The 20,373-nt window shown below is 43.2% G+C and overlaps 2 protein-coding genes across 2 annotated transcripts in view; both read left to right on the top strand.

The window, feature by feature from the left end:
• The first annotated feature begins 897 nt into the window (after nucleotides 1–897).
• On the top strand, nucleotides 898–3,403 carry msantd1 (Myb/SANT-like DNA-binding domain containing 1). Its single transcript, XM_061764605.1, has 3 exons — nucleotides 898–1,445; nucleotides 1,519–1,821; nucleotides 3,026–3,403. Exons 1-3 carry the CDS (start codon nucleotides 1,189–1,191, stop codon nucleotides 3,309–3,311), a joined length of 846 nt encoding a protein of 281 aa, XP_061620589.1. The 5' UTR covers nucleotides 898–1,188; the 3' UTR covers nucleotides 3,312–3,403.
• A 1,020-nt stretch (nucleotides 3,404–4,423) lies between these two features.
• Nucleotides 4,424–20,373, top strand: part of rgs12a (regulator of G protein signaling 12a) — a 29,144-nt gene continuing 13,194 nt past the window's right edge. The window contains exons 1-3 of the mRNA XM_061764495.1: nucleotides 4,424–4,540; nucleotides 5,988–7,750; nucleotides 8,420–8,512. Coding sequence (XP_061620479.1) covers nucleotides 6,020–7,750; nucleotides 8,420–8,512 — 1,824 coding nt within the window. The 5' untranslated portion in view covers nucleotides 4,424–4,540; nucleotides 5,988–6,019. The remainder of the gene's footprint in view (nucleotides 4,541–5,987; nucleotides 7,751–8,419; nucleotides 8,513–20,373) is intronic.

The following is a 20,373-nucleotide window of genomic DNA, read 5'->3' as shown; positions in this document are numbered from 1 at the left end:
TCGTTAAAAAGATAATTAAACGATGTTGATGTTCATCATGCTTAGATGCTCCAGTACTTGTCACTGTGTAACTGATTTATATAATAACAATGATAGTCATGACTAGATATAGATATAGGCCACAAAATACACATTTGAGGCTACAAATGAGCATTTTCCACAAATTTAAAGCGGAGATTTTTTTTTTCACCACAGATGATAAATTCACATTTATTAGAAAAAAATTATATATATATATATATATATATATATAATACAATGTAATGTTATGTTATGAGAATAAAGTTGCTGTTTTTTTTTTCAAGAAAAGAATTGAATGAAAATAAGATGTATTTTTTCAGGAAGTCATCTTAGAAGAATAAAGACATTTTTTTCAAGATATAATTTTAATATAATGATAGTAAAGCCAACTATTACTGCCTAACGAGGGAAGAAAGTCATATATTGACACCTTGTCTAATATTCTGGGGGGGAAAAGTCATTTATACAAGGATGTCAGATTTATGTGATGTATCACAATCATATGAGAGCTTTTAATTCGCGCAAAGCTAAGGTAGAGAGGATTAATAGCTTTATTTGTTTTATTGCTGCGCCAGTCCCCATGCGCGTCTGCATTTTGTAAAAATGACACGACGTCATCATTTTGTGGAGCCCACTTTGGGAATCACTGCCTCAGAACACACAACACGGAATGTATCGATTCGACAAAAGCTTTTAAACGCAGCACAATCTGGGCTGCCTGGTCGTCAAGGAAACAAAAGCCAGTCTGCGCTCATTCCTCCCCTCCCCCGACGCTTGCATTTCAGCAATGGCGCCCGCTCACACTGCTGCCTTTCAGCTAAAAGCTTTTTATGTGGTGGCCCGATGCAGCAGGAGGAAGGAAGCGAGAGCGGCAAGGGGTGGGGAAGGTGGGAGTGGTTAGAGTGAAAAAAGAAGGGCCTCCCTGGCCGTCGCCAAGGCGACTGTGACATCATCAGGCACTAAAAGCTTTTAACCGGATTCCTCTCCTGCTTTAGGCCCCATTTTGAGTGCTCTTTCAGTCTGTCTGGGAGGGGGAAGTGCAAAGGCAGGCCTTCGCGTGTGCTTCACGAGCTCACTGCACCGCACCAAACTGTAAAAGCCTTTTAAAGCCCAGCCATCTCGCCGGGCCTTTTTTTTTTTGGGGGGGGGGGGGCGAGGGGGGGGGAAATGGCATCGGGAGATGAGTTCGGATATCTCATTCCGCCCCCCCAGGGCGAGAAGCACCGGCGGGCCCCCAACTGGACCGACGGCGAAATGAAGGCCCTGCTCTATGTTTGGGAGGAGAACCACAACGAGCTGAAGACCAGCAAGAGGAACGCCAAGGTTTACGAGAGGATGTCGCAGCGCTTCTTCCAGCTGACGGGCGAGCAACGCTTCAAGGAGGAGATCAAGATGAAGATCACAAACATGTCCTTCCAGTACAGGCCAGTTAACCTCGAAGTTCTCCATCCTGTCTCCAAAAGTGTCACTCATTTTTTCTTTGTTATTTTGAAACAGGCGACTTAAATCCAACGTCATGGAAAGCGGCGAGACGCCCGACTGGCCGTATTATAAGCCCATCGAGAAGATCCTCTCCAAACCTTTGGAGGTGGTACAAGGCAGCTGGTCCGAGTCCCAGGCCGAGTCCCAGGCCTCGGCGAGCGCCGGGACCTCCTCCCAGGCCGCCGACAACCCTTCGGCCCAGCCGGAGGAGACGGTGATGGGCTACCTGCCCGAGTACACGGGCTCCTCGGACGAAATGGAGATCAAGCAGGAGCTGGACTCTTGGAGCTCAGACAGTGAGCAGACGCAAGGCTCCAGGTAACCACCAAGTCACCGTGACTTCACACACGTACTTCCAGGTGTCAAAAGCTCACGCATTCTCATCGTAGACAAAGCCTTCCGTGTCACGTGAGCCCATCTGACCGAGCCGGAGCAATTGAGGAAAAACAGGGGGAAAAGGCTTGATTGAGGGTTTTTGCTTCCGATTTGAATGTGTGACTCCTCATTCGAAACAGATGACGTTACGTGACGTTAAACGATCGGAAGGAGACAAAACACCGGCCGTAATTTACATTTCAACAAGTAAATGACTCAAAAATGACTTTTCTGTTGCACGGATTAATGGTGCAGTTGGCTCTTTTGACGGCGGAACCGATCGTGCGCTGTCGTCCGCTAGCAGGCTAGCTATTATGTTTTTGCTATATTACCCAAAGCATTCTGTACATGTGTGTTAGGAAATGCCTCCACAAACACAAAAATGGAGGTGTGGCTAGCAGCTAGCTAGTCTTGTCATCTTCTATATAAAACTTTATATGACATCCACTCAATTTAGCTTCCTCACCCACAGATAATGCTGAATTAGTAGGCGATTTTTTTTGTAAAGAAATGGAGACACCATCCAAGGAAACATATATTCCCACAAACTAAATAAAAACTAAAAATAATCACAAAATTTAGAAAGTTGAAAGCAGGTATCTCTGTTTTTTTTGGTCTGAAATACTTTGTTTTTCAGATAAAAACAAACAAAATTGGCAAAAGGTGGAGATACCTATCGTGGCTAGTCAAGAAAAATCAGCTAATCCACAAAAAACGTGGAGGTACCTGGATCGTGACTATGCAAGGAAAAGTCAACATCGACAGTTTGGAAAATTAAAAGCGGGTATCTCCATTCTTTTTTTTTTAGGGTTAGGGAAACACTTTTCCAGGTAAAAAAAAATAAATTGTGGCTACTCAAGGAAAATCAGGTATCTCCAGATAATGTTTTGCTTTTTCAGATGAACTGATTTTTATTCTTCAGATTTTTTTTTAACCTTTCCCCAATGAAAAATCATATATCTACACATTTTGGAAGTTTTTTTTTGGGGGGGGGGGGGAAATATAATAATAACAATTAACACAACTCGGAAAGTGCTGTGTGTTTCACTATTTAATGGAAAGTCTTCTTGTGTCCGAGTCCTTGCTCTGATCGTCCGGCCCTGCCACGACATCAATGCGCTCTCCCCGATTGTCCCTTTCTCCGCAGCTCCCATCCAGTTTCAAGCAAGCAAAAGAGCACAAAAAGACAGCAGTCCCTGAAGCGGAAGAAGCTGCAGCTGATGCAGGCCATGCTGCGGCAACAAAAGCGCTCCAACCAAGCCATCGAGGACACGTGCAGGGAGGTCCGGCGGGCCTTGCACCAGCAGAACCTGGTCCAGGTCCAGTGTATGCAGTTGCAGGAGCGCATGATGAACCTTCTGGAGAAGATGATCCTGCCATCCTCCACGAGTGGGAAGAACCAAATCGGAAATTCCAGTGTAGCTTCCTTATAGTCCATAAGCATCTTTAAGCCTCGTGTGTTGAAAAAAAAAATGCATGTGCTTGTTTGCATTGCTGTAGAAATAAACCAAATAGTTTGACATTATATACTTGTGCGTGTTTTTTTTTACCCCCCCCCCCCCCCCCCCCCCTCCCTCATTTCTCTGGCCTAATCAGAATCATCTTTATTTGCCAAGTATAATGAGCTTCTGTAGGTCCCCAAACTGTGGGGCAGGACCAAAAATAGGTCGTTGGAGGACTTTGACCTCAATTGTTTACAGCACGGCTGGGGAACGCTGCCAGCAAATTCTCAACCCAACATTATCCACCATTTTAAAAAGCAACTGTGGCTTAAACAAAGTGCTGTACATAAATTAAATTTAAGCAAAAACAGATCCAGCATTTTGAGAACACTGTGCCAAATATGTTTAATTTTTTTTTAAATTATATATTCTTAAAGTTATTCGAATATCCTGTATGTCTGCGTTTGTTGTTCAATGAATGAACAATTTGGGAATACAATACTGCGCCAAATACACGCCATTGAATTAAAAAAAAAAAAACTAAATCATCTCAATAGATTCTTATCCAAAGGAATGATTTTTTCAAATTAATGCCATGTTTAAATCATTTGTTTTATGTATATTAAGATTCATTTAATATTTAATGAAATCATTTTGAGAATACTGTGCAAAATAACTTTTTTTAGTAAAACAATTTAATGTAAAAAAATTATAATACTATCAAATACATTTTGATTAAAAACGAATTATTGCTAAACCACAGATTTAAATAAATATATTTATTTTATTTTATTTTTTACTGTATAATTTTAAATTAAAACGTATTTTAAATCAGTGTTAGACTGCCACCGCCCACCGACATGCCCAGCCAATAGAATCGCACCATTCGTTTTGAATGTTGAGCGTGGCGGCGATTGGGCCAACGGAGGGAAGGGGGCGGTGCAGGTGAGGCGAAGACGTTACGTTGTCATGGTTACCGTCAATGTCGCTTTGTTCAAGCAGCCTGGGGGCGCGTGCGCGTGCGTGTCGAGAAGAGGCGCGTTCACGACGCCGCATATGGAGAAGACTTAAATGACCAGGCGAATGTATTGTTTGGAATAACTGTCCAAAAAAAGTGTAGACTGACGTGAAAATGTCTATTTTGCACATTTAAAAGCTGCATGGAGGTATCTTTTTTTTTTTTTTTTTTTTTTTTAAAGGAGCCTTCGACACCGTACAAGGTAAAGCTAAAAAGTTCGCTCGTTTTAGTAACAAGATAGTATTAAAGTAGTCGTAGTTGTGTAGCTGTGGCTACGAAAAGTTAGCTTTGTAGAACGCGATACAGTAAGGGGGGGAAAAAAAAAAAAAAAAAGGATAAAACCACACCGCTATCCTGTGGTTTACTTGCAACGTGTTTTAAATGTGTGACAATTCCAAAAAAAAAAAAAAAAAAAAAAAAAAAGTCACCGAATGCCAAACGCCTGGTTGCCATTAAGTGTTTTTGTTGAGGGGGAGAGCCAGCTGGCACTGTGCTCTGGGGGAGGATATAAAAGCCCTGTGTGCGTTTATCCTTGACAGATAATGACACAAACCAGTCAGATTCAGATCATTTATTTATTATTCATTTCAAAGTGAAATCTGATTTTTTTTTTTGATGGGTAGCTCTGTTATGAATGTGACTTCAACAATTTTCCCCACAGTAAATCATTTCAAATGGAACTAATCCATCATAAATTCTTCAGTAACTGTTTGACGTAACACTAAACTGTGTGAGAAAAAGTAAAAAAAAACTTGAAAAAGAAGTCAACCACTGTTGGGTTTTGGGTTGGTTTTGTAGATTAGGGTTGTGTTTGGGTCTGAGTCAGGAGTAGCAACATGACAAGATTTCCTCAAAATGATAGTTTGTCAAAATGCTATCATTCTTGTGTGATATCGCTGATAGATAATGTGGTTAAAAAAAAAAAAAAAAAAAAGCCTTCAAATGAGAGTAAAACACAATAACTTATTTGTCAACATATCATATTGCACAATGGTCATTGCACCGGACTATTGCTATATTAGCCATTCAAACTGCTCTAATTGCTAGAGGACTCTTCTCGCATCTTTTTGCACAATTGTCAAAAACAAAAAAAAACAAAAAATTGTACCGGCATTACCAGATGACGAGCAACCATTTATTGATCAGCGGCTGTTTTTCTCAATGTCTTTATGTCTCAAAAGTATTCTGTTGTCGCACTAGAGCAGCTCCGACTACCGGGGACAAATTCCTTGTGTGTTTTTTGGACATACTTGGCAAAATAAAGATGATTCTGATTCTGATTGAAAAGGTGAGCCTTACCCTAAAAACTCCACTTAAATACAGAAAAAAAATGGAACATTATATGTGAGAAGAGCAGTGTGGGCAATAGAATAGTTCATGTACTTTAGTGAACAAATGTTTTTCGAAAATGTTTTTGTTTTTGGAGGATTTTAGAGGCCTTTGAAGTGTTCATTCCAAGTTTTTTTTTTTTTTTTCCCCCCACAAAGACGGCCGCCACTTGTAACGTTGATATAAAACGTTAGAATTTATGGTGTGCGTTCGCTTTCCCGGTTGGCGTAATTGTGAGGATTAAGAACGCTGCGGGTCGGTAGGGTTTACAGTCTATGGTTAGCGGTTTTAACTGTCCTTGTATTTTTATGTAACCATAGGATGACAACAACACGATAGTGTTGGCAACAAGATGAGGATCCAGGGACAACCGGAGGGTGCAAGGAGGCGCCTGGATTTAAGTGCGTCCGGCGAACTGCGGCGCGTGGAGGTCCACCGCGGGCGGACAGGCTACGGCTTCACCATCACGGGACAGCGGCCGTGTTTGTTGAGCGGCATCCTGGAGGGAAGTCCCGGCCACCTGGTGGGCCTCAAACAAGGCGACGGCATCATGGCGATCAACGGCGCCGACGTGTCTAGCGCTTTGCACGAGACCGTGGTGCAGATGGTCGGTCGCTGCATCGGGCCGCTGCGGTTGGTCGTGCGTACCGAAGGCCGCGTCATTGGGAACCCCATCTTACACGATGAAAAGTTTTTAATAAGCCCCAAAAAGGCCGGCGTCCTCCGCGCCATCTCGCATGATTCACCCAATTCCGACAACTGGCGCCACGTGCTCGCTAGCAAGCAGAGGCCGCTGTCAGAACCAGATATGTCGCAGTGGTCCAAACGGCGGAGCGCCGAAACGCAGGAGCCAAAGAACGAGACCCGTTGTGACGGTGAGGAGGCGAATCCAGACTGGAACATTTTAAACATGACCTTGGTGGTAGGCTACCTGAGCTCCACAGAGCTGATTTTAAATACGTCCCAATCGGAGGACGACGGCTTGAAGGCCATCCGAGAGCGAATACGCCAGCTGGGCACGGAGCAGGATACCCACACGCTGGTCCTTATGAAGCTCACGTTTGACTGCGTCAGGCTTTGCGACGACATGGGAGCCGTTCTGGCGGCCTTTCCCACCGAGAACCTAGTCCTAGGGGCTGCTTGTGCCGAGGATCCTCGTTTTTTTTGCCTGGTGACCACCGCACACATTATCAACGGCTGTGTTCCACAAGACGGTCCGTTGAGGGCCTCCTGCCACGTTTTCTTCATTGACCCAGAGTTGGGAAACCACAAGGAGCACGCAGGCATTGCCGGCCGCTTCGGTTTCGACTGCATCCCTGATCCGGACACCTCGGGTTGCCTGGAATTCCCGCTGGCTCCTCCAGATGTCCTTCATGTTGTCACGGTCCTCTATAGCGACATGGGGGACACGGTGGAGAGACTTCGAGTCAGACTGGACATGGAGGCTCAGCAGCAAGCCAAGGAGACTATCCGACAAGGTAGTAGTAACGGAGACAGCGGCATTGACAACGCTTCGCCCCCTGAGGAGAGAGCCGCAAGGGATTTCCCTTCCGTAATCCGAAACCACCCCGGGGTCCTCCTCCCCACCTGTCCATGGGATAATCCCGCATCCCCAGACCGCACCTCAAGAAACTTCTACGATAATGGCCAAAGACATCATCCAGAGAACAGTGGCAGCACACACTCCCTTACAGAGTCGCTACCCGGGCCCGATTCCCTCACCGGCTTTTACGGAGGACCCCCGCCTCGGCTCAAATTCCAGTTCAAGCCCCCGCCTCCTCTAACCCCTTTGGGTAAAAAAAACAGCGTCTCGGCAGAGTCTCTCAGGGGCAGCCAGCGCTGGTTCTCCAGACCCAAGTGGCCCAAATCCCTCAGTGGTGATCCAGAGCCACGGGAGACATGGAACCACGACAACGAACGGTTCGCTAGCATCGGCCTCGGTGGCGGCACGCGGAACCTGCCGCCCCCCATGAGCCAGATTCCCTCAGACAGGTATCGGTCTGCGGAGATCCTTCTCATGATGCCCCCCAAAGAGGAATGGACCCAAGCATTCGTGGACAGGAAGAATGAGCGTGGGAAAAATGTGAGTGGTCAAGATGAACGTTCAAATTACAGTACCAATTTTTTCCATTTTATTTTTACTAGAATTACATCGTAATACTAGGAGGAAGTTGGAATTTTAACAAGAATACATTATTTTTTACACTTTTATTTTACCTTTATTTATCCATGTATGACCATTTGCAACACCGACCTGGCTGCAGACGGCAGAGTAAAACAAAGCAAAATAAATAAAAAAAAATAAAAAAGAAAAAGGGGGTATGGATAACATTGGTAACTGGTAAACAGAATAAAAGTTGTAATACCACAAGAAACCAATTAAAATAAGCGAAATTCAGAGTGATGCCTTCTAATATTACGACTTTTGTCTCGCGACAATAAAAACAGACAACTTTATTTGGGTAAAATGACATATATATATTTTTTTATGATGACTTTTTTTCCATGTCATATCAGAAAGCAGGCCTCCGAAGTAGTCCTATGCTTATCATGTCCACAAGATGTAGCTGTGGATCTATTTAGCAAAACACACCACAAGCAATGGCTTTCTCATTACAGTAATCCCGTCCCACTCACTACATGACAGGTTTTTCAGATTTTACTGTGTAATAAATAACATTTTGTGTTCGCTTAAGTTTAAAACGTGTTTAAATAAGTTTCAATGCGATGACAGCTATTTGTCCTCTGACAGGGCTCCAGGTTTTGGGGCTTGGGTGGGCTCCGTGCCTCCAAACGCCGCTCTTCGAAGCGTCTGAGCCTGGCCCGGTCCCTGGACGACCTTGAGGTATGCCTTACATTTACTGCGCTCGGTGACTGACCACCACAATTTATCCCACCTGGCACCTTGAAAGGATTGTAAATACAGTGGTACCTTGATTTACAAGGGCCTCAATTTACAAGTTACTCAAATTACGACTGATTTATGGTGGATTTTTTATTTTTTTTGCTGTGTGATGTGAGGTCAAATTTCAGTGCAAGCAAGCTGCAGCTACATACCTGCTAGAATTGTCCGACTTCCGTGTTAGCATTTCTCTCCCTCATAATCGACGGGTACAGCCGAGATTCACCCCCTAATCTTTATCTTCTACTCAAAAGCTGTGCTGAGCTCACATCCAAACCGATGCAACACCGCCATCTACAGGCGTATGTTCATCATTACGGTCATGTCGAAGCTTGAATTTCACAGACAAGCTGGGAAAGACCCTCTCCCACACCTAACTGTTGAAAGTCGTACTGAGGAATATATTCGCCCGTGGCAGTAAATGATAAGATTCCTGGTGACGGATATAAACCGAAGTACTGTAATGCCCTCGCATAATGGGCAAGGAGAATCGCAGTCGCTGACGTACTTCAAACACAGGTACGAAATAAAAACACTTGCAAGGAGCTGCTGTAGGCCCCTGACATCACTGACTGACATGATACTACAGTATGTAATATAATTCATGTCTTTACATTCTCATTATTATACAATACAGAACTATTTTTCCTTATTAAAAACATGAAACAAAACATGGTGGGTTTTTTTTTTTGTGGGGGGCTGGAACAGGTAAATGGAAGGAATTAAACTTTCCAGCAATTGCGGCATGGCTGTTTTTATTTTCTTGTGCTATATAAATGCTTTGTTCCCTTGTCGCTCATTAGACACGACTGACTTTTTTTTTTTTTTTTCCCCCCCGTGGCGCCTGTGGGCGTAAAAGAGAAGGCATGAAGAAGACACGGAGGCGGGAGGTAAACAGAGAGGAGGAATTTGCTGCGACCAAAGAAAGAGAGAGAGAGAGAGAGAGAGAGAGAGGGAGAGCCGGGGAGGGAGGGAGGGAAGGTACGAGTCTCCCAGTCGCTGTCGGGATTTTGGGCTCTCCCGCACTCCGCGCATCCAGCTCCCGCGAATGGACCCGTTTGCGTGCCATACATGGAGCCCACCATTACACTCAGCTCTGTAAGTCCTCTCTTCTCCTCGGCTTCATGAGCTCGTGTTGGAATGGTTTTGGTCACCGGTCGTGCAACGCGTCGGGCCATTTATTTGTGCAAAAAGGCAAAGTGATCAAGTTCCTGCTTTTTATTTCTACGTGAACGGCCAAAAGGTGACGCCTTACCCCTGTGGGCGTTGTGTGCGGGCGTGTTTTCAAATGGAACTGTCATCTTCCGTCCAAGATAGACAATTATTTTTCCGAGTGGGTGTCTATTTGGGGTACGGTGTTTATTTATTCAAGTGGCGATTAATTGGAATACAGCTTCTATTCGAACAAAGACCATGATTTCTGACAAATACCGCGGTTGTTTTGGGGTGCCACATATTTGTATTTCGAACGAAGCTGGCAATTATTTGGTGATCTGTTTTAAACGGAGGCATTTTATTCAAGTAGATCTGGCAAATAATTAATTGGGGCATGGCTTCCATGAGAACACAGACAAGTACCGCGGAACCTCGGTTGACGAACGATTCAGTTTCCGAAACGAAAACGAAAAAAAACGAAAAGTTACCTCAGGTTACACACTATTTTCGGTTTACGAACAGCTTTGGGGTGGCCGCGGAAGGCTCAGAACTTTGTGCTTTTTCGCATGCCGCATAAACATCACTGGCTCCATGCTTCAGGTATCTTTGTTATTTGTTTTTTTGGCCGTCACATCCCACAATGCAATGCAAAAGCTTCACTGCATTGCGGGTGGTGGTGGGCATTTAGGGCTAGCCGTAATGTAAACATTACTGTACCCGAAAAGTCTAAGACACTGCACAGTGATTGGCTATCGAACCCACTGTTATTTCATCATCAGAAATGGTCTTTTCACCTATTTCTATATTGCACAGTATTTATTTTTAACCACACAACGATCAAAATATGGTAAATATGATATTGTTCTGTGGCTGTAACGGATTAATCACATTTCCATTCATTTAAATGGGAAACATTACCTTGGTTTGGAAATGTTTTGGTTTGAAAAACGGTGTCACGGCACAAATTAAATTTGTGACCCGAGGTTCCACTGCATTAGCGGAAATACCGCCTGACGTCTGTTTTGAGACGAGGTGTTTTTGTATTCAAGTTGATCTGGTAAATAATTGTGGCATGGTCTCGATAAGAATGGAGATAATTATTTGAGGAAAATACAGCTTGTTGTCTGTTTTGGGGTGTAGCTTTTATCTAGTCAAGTGCCAATTCATTGCAGTAAAGCTTCTATTAGAAGGGAGCCCACTTTATTTGACAAAGCCTAGAAATTAACTAAACAGCGCATTGCTTCTATTACAACGGAGCCCACTGTTGGAGAACATAGCGCCAGTAGTCTAATTTGGGGTGCAGCGTTTTTGTATTCAAGTTGACCTGGCGATTAATGAATTGGGGGCAAGGCGACTATTAAAGGAAATATTGTCGGTCATTTGTTTGGGGTAAGGCATTTCTTATTAAAGCGGTTAATCGGCGCACGGCTTTCTTCAGAACGTAGTCAAATAGAAGACACTGCTGATAGTCTGTTTGTGATGTGATATTTTTGTATTCTGCCGAATAATTGGGGCACGCCTTTGTTTCGAGCCGGGCCCACTATTTGAGGAAATATGGTACTGACAAAAGTGGGCTGTGGTGTTCAAAAAGCGCAAGCTACGTCTTCTGTCTTTCCGTGTTGCGTGGGCGTGAAGATGGAAAAAGATCCTGGCGTTCAATTCTCCGGGAGTGGCGATAACAGTCGGAACAGGCCAAACTTTTTATTGTCAGCAAAAGGTGAGAAGACGTTTTCTCACTGCTTTCTTTTTCCGCCCATGTGCTGCGTGCGTGAATACGCAACGGCCAAATGAGCAGAGGAGCAGATGTGACCGTGGTTGCCGAGTTCATTCTCTGACCGAGCGCCGCTGGAAATCCCGGCGTTGCCGTGACATCATCTGCGTCTGCGCAGACAACCGTGCGAGATTTCCAACCGCGTAGCACTCAATCAAGCAATGGCGGCGCTCGCTCTTTGATCGCCACTGTCAGCTTTACAGGTGCTACATCTGCTTTCTCTGTCTTACAGATGCAGCCTGGAACTGCAGCCAACCAGCAACGCCGCTTATTGTTTCAGTTTCTGTCTAAACATTGAGGAGTGCAGCGTTTTTTTTCAAGTAGATTAATTAAACAGGGTATGACTTCTATTAAAACGGAGCCCACCAGAAGGGATAATACCGGCTGTCTGTGTGGGGTGGAGCTTTTACTTATTCGAGTGGTGATTAATTGGGTTGCGGCTTCCAATAGAATGGAGTCGACTATTGGAGGGGACCTGGCAAATAATTAATTGGAGCGCAGCTTCTATAAGAATGGAGCCCAGTATTAAAACAAACACTCCCAGTAGTATATTTGGGGTTTGGTGCTATTGTATTCAAGTGGACCTGGTAATTATTTGAAAAGAGCCCAGTATATGAAAGGAAATTCTGCTGAGTGTCTGCGTGGGGTGTGATGGTTATTATTCATGTGAATGCAGCAATTCATTAATTGGGGCATGTCTTTTATTACAACCCCTATTCCAATGAAGTTGGGACGTTGTGTTAAACATAAATAAAAACAGAATACAATGATTTGCAAATCATGTTCAACCTATATTTAATTGAATACACTACAAAGACAAGATATTTAATGTTCAAACTGACCGACGTTGTTGTTTTTAGCAAATAATCATTAACTTGGAATTTTATGGTTTCAAAAAAGCCGGGACAGGTGGCAAAAAAGACAGAGAAAGTTGAGGAATGGTCATCAAACACCTGTTTGGAACATCCCACAGGTGAACAGGCTAATTGGGAATAGGTGGGTGCCATGATTGGGTAGAAAAGAAGCTTCCCTGAATTGCTCAGTCATTCACAAGCAAAGATGGGGCGAGGTTCACCTCTTTGTGAACAAGTGCGTGAGAAAATAGTCGAACAGTTTAAGGACAATGCTCCTCAACGTACAATTGCAAGGAATTAAGGGATTTCATCATCTACGGTCCATAATATCATCAAAAGGTTCAGAGAATCTGGAGAAATCACTGCATGTAAGCAACAAGGCCAAAAACCAACATTGAATGCCTGTGACCTTCGATCCCTCAGGCGGCACTGCATCAAAAACCAACATCAATGTGCAAAGGATATCACAATATGGGCTCAGGAACACTTCAGAAAACCAATGTCAGTAAATATAGTTCGGCGCTACATCCGTAAGTGCAACTTGAAACTCTACTATGCAAAGCAAAAGCCATTTATCAACAACACCCAGAAACGCCGCCAGCTTCTCTGGGCCCGAGCTCATCTAAGATGGACTGATGCAAAGTGGAAAAGTTTTCCGTGGTACGACGAGTCCACATTTCAAATTGTTTTTGGAAATTGTGAACGTCGTGTCCTCCGGGCCAAAGAGGAAAAGAACCAGCCGGACTGTTAAGGACGCAAAGTTCAAAATCCAGCATTTGTCATGGTATGGGGCTGTGTTAGTGCCAATGGCATGGGTAACTTACACATCTGTGAAGGCACCATTTATGCTGAAAGATACATACAGGTTTTGGAGATACATATGCCGCCATCCAAGCAACGTATTTTTCATGGACGCCCCTGCTTATTTCCGCAAGACAATGCCAAACCACAGTCTGCACGTGTTACAACAGCGTGGCTTCGTAGTAAAAGAGTGTGGGTACTAGACTGGCCTGCCTACAGTCCAGACCTGTCTCCCATTGAAAATGCGTGGCGCATTATGAAGCGTAAAATACGACAACGGAGACCCCGGACTGTTGAACAGCTGAATCTGTACATCGAGCAAGAATGGGAAAGAATTCCACCTACAATTAGTGTCCTCAGTTCCCAAATGTTTATTGAATGTTGTTAAAAGAAAAGCTAATGTAACCGTGCTAAACATGACCCTGTCCCAGCTTTTTGGGAACGTGTTGCAGCCATAAAATTCTAAGTTAATGATTATTTGCTAAAAACAATAAAGTTTATCACTTTGAACATTAAATATCTTGTCTTTGGAGTGTATTCAATTAAATATAGGTTGAACATGATTTGCAAATCATTGTATTAATTTTTTATTTATGTTTAACACAACATCCCAACTTCATTGGAATTGGGGTTGTAGAACATCGCCCACTATTAGAGGAAACTGTCTGCCTGTTTGGGATGCAGTGTTGTTTTTGTTGTTTTCAAGTGGACCTGTTCTATTAGAATGGAGGCCAATAACAAAGCAAATAGTGCATTTTGCCATTGTGGATATTAGAATGAATTTGTCCTTCCAGACGAATAAAGCTGAAGTTATTTTTATGAGGGCCTTTCTTTTCTTTCTTTCCTTTTTTTTTTTCAAGCAGCTCAGCTTCCCTGCATGACCAAAGCGATTAGACGGCAGAACGTAAACTCAGGAAGTGAACAATCATGGCAAGGTCCTCATCGCGCCGAGCGTACCCACACTGAGCTTTGTTGCGAGATCGGAAAACAGGGGCAAGAGTCACCGGGCTAATTATACGTGTCGGGTTTCAAGCTTGGAAAGTCCATTTGGGGTGTTTTTTTATGGAAACGAAATAGCAGTGCGTGGGTGTGGTCGCGTCTTTATGTGGTTGCCCTCCAGGCTCAAGTGAGTGCGGTCCGTTCTTTTTGATAATACATGCTGGGGGGAGGAGCTATCGCTTGCTTTTATGGAGTCGGGTGTTGAAGTTTACGTATTGCATTACTACCCCCATTAGTCCGCCTGTAGCAGGGTAACCTGCGGCCGGTGGGCCATAAACGGTTCACAAATACGTAAATCTTTCCAGCAACAACAAAAAAACTAATTGCGCGACTTTCTGTACTTTTTACACCTAAATATATGATTTTTTTTTTTCATGAAATGTGTGTTTCTGCGGTAAAATTAAATCTTTATTCACACAAAGAAACTCCTAATATATATTTTTTTTCTGGTAAAACTGTGATTTTATTGCTTCAAAGCTTTCCGTGTTTTTCCTCATAAATTTGTATTATTCACACACTGTATTCTCAAAATAAATAAATACATAAATGAGATTCCCCCCCCACTTTATTCTCCTACTATTTAAATGTTTTTTTCTTGTAAACATACGATTTCATTCTCATAATTTAAGACTTTTTCTCCTAATTTTCTTTAATGTAATATTGGAACTTTTTCCGGCTAATTTCTTTCCCCTCATACTATTGTTTTTTTTCCCTGTTGGATTTTGATACGGTAGATCATAATATGCTGCTGAACAGGTTGGAAACGTGGTTAGGACTAAGTTAAGACTAAGTGGTTAGGACTTCGTGGAACAGTCCTTAAATGGTTCAGGTCCTACCTGGAGGAAAGGAGTTATTTTGTAACCATTGGAAGTGTTTAATCTCATCGAATGGCAATGACCTATGGCGTCCCCCAAGGGTCAGCTCTTGGACCCCTCCTGTTCAGCCTGTATATGCTACCCTTTGGCCAAATTCTTCAGAACTTTAATTTTGACTATCATAGCTATACAGATGACACACAGTTATATCTAGCAGTGTCTCCAGATGACTACAGTTCAATTGAGGTGTTTTGTCACTGTCTAAAACATAAATATCTGGATGAGCCAAAATGTTCTTCCATTAAACCACAACAAAACTGAGATAATTGTTTTTGGCAATAAAGAAAAGAAAATTGCTGTTAGTAAATACCTGGCGTCGCTCTCTTTAAAAACCAAAGACCAAGTCCGAAACCTTGGTGTTCTGATAGATTCCGACTTGACTTTCAACAGTCAGATCAAATCAATTACTAAAACTGCCATCTACCATCTGAAGAACAGATCCAGAGTGAAGGCTTGCATGTGTCAAGAAAACCAGGAGAAGCTCATCCATGCTTTTATCTCAAGTGGACTTGACTATTGTAATGGTCTTCTGATTGGACTTCCTAAAAAGACCATTAAACAGCTGCAGCTCATTCAGAATGCTGAGGCTCAGGTTCTGACCAGAACAAAGAGGTCAGAGCATATTACTCCAATTCCAATTCCAGTCAGCTTTAGAATATATTTTAAAGTTCTGATACTGGTCTATAAATCACTAAACGGATTAGGTCCTGAATACATGAATGAAATGCTAATGGGATATAAACCCAGTAGGACTCTGCAATCGACAGACTCAGGTCAAACAGTGGAGCACAGAGTCCAAAGCAAACATGGTGAAGCAGCATTTAGCTATTATGCTTCACACAAATGGAATAAGTTGCCAACAGAAGTGACATCAGCCCCCAAGTTAAGTCCAGGTTAAAAACTCCCCATGCTTTTAAGAGCATTTCCACTTTGAAATGATATTTCTTGCACGGTACGCTGTTTTAATTGTATTTTTATTTTATTTTTTTCTATTTGTTTTAAATGTTTATAAGCTGTTTTTTTTTCTTTGTTATTAAATGCTTTTAATCATGTAAAGCACATTGAGTTACCTTGTGTATGAAATGCGCTAAATAAATAAATTTGCTTTGCTTTGCTTCTAAATTCAGATTTTATTCACCTACTGTATTCTTTTTTTTTTCCTTTTAATATTACTTTATTCTCCTACTATTAAGAAGTTTTTCTTGAAAACACTCAACTTTTTCATAACAACCATGTTTGGTCTTGTGATAGTTTGCAACTCTATTTGCGTAATATTCACACTTTTTCTCCTAACATTTTTTCCTGTGCCACTGAGACTTAATTGTCATAAAATTTTTAATTTCTTCACCGTAAAATGGGGAACGACCACCCCAAAGCGTGACAATCGTCGTCGTCGTCACTCTTTCCTTGCGTAGGAAGGAAATGTCGCGGCCTTCTTATCAGTCGCGGCACCCTGTCGCTCTCTCTCCTCCAAAAGGAAGTCGCCCTGATGTTATTTTCGTTTGTCATCCATGGCAGATAACTGCGATGATCTTAATGTGTAATTAGACATCTTGTGACAAGCAAAGCATCACATGAAACCCATTTGCTGCTGCGCCAAACAAACAAAAAGACCTCCTCCACTTGCCATTTTATTTATAAGTACTTTTTTTTTTTTTTTCTCGTACACTTAGGACTTTATTCTCATAAAATTGGTGCTACGTTCCTGTAAAATCAATTTTCAACAGAGCCTGGAGTATTGGGAAGAACAGAGTAACATAAGTTGAATGTTTGGATGAAAATTGTTTATTTATTGAATTAGTTATTACTCAACGTTTTGCACATTTTTGCATTGTTTTAAGACCTAATTATTCAACTTTGTATTTATTTTTTTAGACCTTTTAAAAATCACATGTTCCCAGCCTTACGGCGCGATGCTAGATGGCTCCATGTTAGCGTTGCTATGTTTGAAGGTTTTAAGGTCCAGCAGGGTTTCTACAGAGTTCCTGGTGACGTCACATGGTCCCACCCATCTGCTTGTGTCACGATGCTAGGTGGCTACATGATAGCATGACCATTTTTGAAGGTTTTCTGGGACGACAATGTTCCTGGCGAGTTTCTGGTGATGTCACGTGTTCACACCAATACGCTTGCATAGTGATGCTAGGTGGCTACATGTTAGCGTTACTATGTTTTTGAAGTACAGCAAGGTTTCTGGCTTGGTTCTTGGTTGCATCCCCTGTTTCCACCCTTACGCTTAGGTGGCTGGAAGGGAAGTTGAGCTCCAAATCAGCATTGTTCGCCTCAATGCGACACGAGCATTTCAGAGCATTTTGACAATAAAGTGACTTTTTATGCGATGTCAGTAAGATAACAAAAATAAAAGCACCAGTTGGAATAATCCCCATCGCGAACGTCTGATTCAACAGAATTCATATGGTTTCAATTTATTCCGACTGCGTTTTTCTTCTTTTTCCAAGCGAGAGCAGAGTGGTAAAAAGGAAGGGGGGCATTGTGGTTTTGTCAAGGGAAAGAAGGGGGGCTTATGATTCCTTCTCGTCAATGTTGGAGAGACTGTATGTATCGTCGGGCGGTTTGCCATGGCAACAGCTACCGAGTGAGGAACCCTCCCCTTCCACCCCCTTCTTCTTCTTAGTCCAGTGCCATGTCAAATTTCAGGGTTTCCCCCCTCCCTCTCTTTCCCCGACTTGTACAGACATGGTTGGCCTGACTTTGGGTGGGGAATGCTCAGGTATGCGTACGTCTACTTTGCCTTGCGTTCCCCTCGCCAAACAGTCGAGGGAATAATGAGTCTCAAAAAGAGACTTTCCTTCAAGAGGACGTGGAATTTCAACACCGTAAGTACGCTTTTTAGTTCCCCGCGTTTGCCAGCTCCTTTTTTTTTGTTTGAGTCAGCTGTTTTTCCCATCTCTTTGTGGCTCATCCCTCGCTGGAGAACAGCTGTTTGAAGTGGCGGGGGGTTGTGGTTATTTGTGTCACTTTTTTCGTTGACTCCGGATACATGTTGAGCGGGTTTTTAACCTCAACAAGCCCAAAGGAAACACCAAGCTGCTCTTCCAGAGGTGCTAAGCTGTGACATTGTCATAGGGGTTCACTTCGTTGCATCAAAATGAGTTTATTTTTGTCAGGGTCTTGCGTGTTCCTTCGGGATGTGCTGTCTGGGTACACCAGACTCTGCAACCACAGGTAGCTGGAAGTGTGTTTACTAACCAGAGCAAACTCTGTATCCGATTGATACAGGCTTTGTTGAAATTTAACCCATTTGGTGGAGTTCCTGTGTGTAAAATAACAAAAATTAAAGCACCAGTTGGAATAATGTTCCTGTCCCCATCTGTAGCCGCCCACTGTGGGACCAACTTGTCATCCAAGGCGTCAAGAGGGGATCAAGAGTGCGTGGACAAGAGGCCATAATGTGCCTGGGTCATCACTTGGGGGACAGGGGCAGTTGTGTGTGTGGTCCCTCATGAATACGTAGACCTCATAGCCTCTGTGTGTTAAGGTATTTAGCAGGCTTGCCACAGTCAGATGGGTCAACCGCAACATCAAGCTACACTATCGTTGGATTTGTGAATAACACAATGTAAAATCGGAAAACCCAAAGAACTGATTATTGTCAACAGTCGACTGCTTATCACAGGATGCTCCACTCCTACAACTGGATGTCTTCCATATTTGTCATCTCAATAGGTAAACGCTTCGCAAGTTCTCAACTTTACCCAGCATGGAGCCCTTTTTCCTTTGCTCGTTAGCAAACTTGACGTCACAATGAGTGATTTCTTTCTTCCTTAAAACCTATCACAGTCGCTATGTGGTTACGGTTTGAGGTTTTGGCTGTTTTTAGCTCCAAAGGGACGCGCAGACGGTTAGTCTGTGTTCTCCTACTTGTCCTTTGGCTTCAACGTTGCCACTCCACACATGGTGGCTACTGCGGAAGGTTGGGTGAGGGGGATGGGGGGGGGGGCGGCCTTTGGGTGTTGACTACACGGGGTTGAACTCGGCAGCTGGAGAGTTGTAAAGAGGCTACGACAGACAATTAGCGGTTTAGTGGGTTGAGTCTGACGGAGCTTTCACATGTGGCCATGAACCCAAAACGGAACAAAACGTCACGATCGGGGATCAGATGGCGCGATTGCAGCGACATGTCTCAGCCTGTGCTGAAAGCTGAAAACGATGTATTGAGTCTGAAGTCTTGGTTTTGAGTCTCGGTTGTTAGTCTTGCCACCACCCTTACGCTTACATAATGTTGCTAGCTGGCTACGCCTTAGCGTGGCTGAAGCCGGTGTTCCCCAACCACTGGACCAACCCTTAATTCAAATTAGGGCAGAATATCCAGCGATTGCCAAAAAAAGCACCGAAATCCTTGCTTCAATTTCCAACATCCTGTCTTTGTGAAGCGGGATTTTCTGCAATGACTGCGACCAAAACAAATTTCTGGGTTAGACCAGACATAAGTAACACAGTTTGCGTGTCATTGTCTCCCATTACCCCAAAATGAGACAAGCTTGTTGAACTGAAACAAGCGTAGGACTCGCACAGTCAAATTACAACAACTACATGAAGTGTAAAGTGAATTGGATGAATGAATGAATATAATTTAGTACGGTTCCCATGATAAATTCAGTCCAACAATAAAAAACATACACACAAAAAGAACAAATACTATAGCTGAGTGAAAAGGGTTACGGCTACAAGACAGCTTAGAATTGCCGCTCCCTTGTGTTGTATTTTTAATAACTAGGTGCCACCACGTTAAGTAGTCTTTTTCAAAATTTCTGGCAAATTCCTGGTTGCAAAGCGCATTTGGAACATATGGAAACATCACTCTAAAACAAAAACTAATGACATTTTCATAAGAGCTTGTCTTCCTGTAAACGTACCAGCAGTGAGTAGCTAAGTTTGGACTGTTTTTAATAAAAGTATGGCAAAAAAACAACAGGTGTTTAAGCTGCTTGTTTGTACCATAATAAATGTTTTTCAGAACAAAGGCACTGAAACGGTGCAAACCATGGAAAACGGAGGACGTGCACATGCTTTCATACGGTGTTTCCCAACTTTACTGACTTCAGTCAATCAGGACTCCACCGATTCACCGATTCTGTTCATAACTTTTATGGACTGAATTTCTAGGCGCAGCCGAGGCGTAGAGGGGGTCCGGTTTGGTGGCCTCAGTATTGCATCTCTGCTTTTTGCAGATGATGTGGTTCTGTTGGCTTCATCAGGCCGTGATGTCCAACCTTTCACTGGAGCGGTTCGCAGCAGAGTGTGAAGCGGCTGGGATGAGAATCAGCACCTCCAAATCTGAGACCATGGTCCTTAGTCGGAAAAGGGTGGTGTGCCCTCTGCGGGTCG

The sequence above is a fragment of the Phyllopteryx taeniolatus genome, chromosome 23, assembly GCF_024500385.1.
Source record: "Phyllopteryx taeniolatus isolate TA_2022b chromosome 23, UOR_Ptae_1.2, whole genome shotgun sequence".
NCBI classification, from domain to species: domain Eukaryota; kingdom Metazoa; phylum Chordata; class Actinopteri; order Syngnathiformes; family Syngnathidae; genus Phyllopteryx; species Phyllopteryx taeniolatus.
This window is presented reverse-complemented; position numbering and strand designations above follow the sequence as displayed.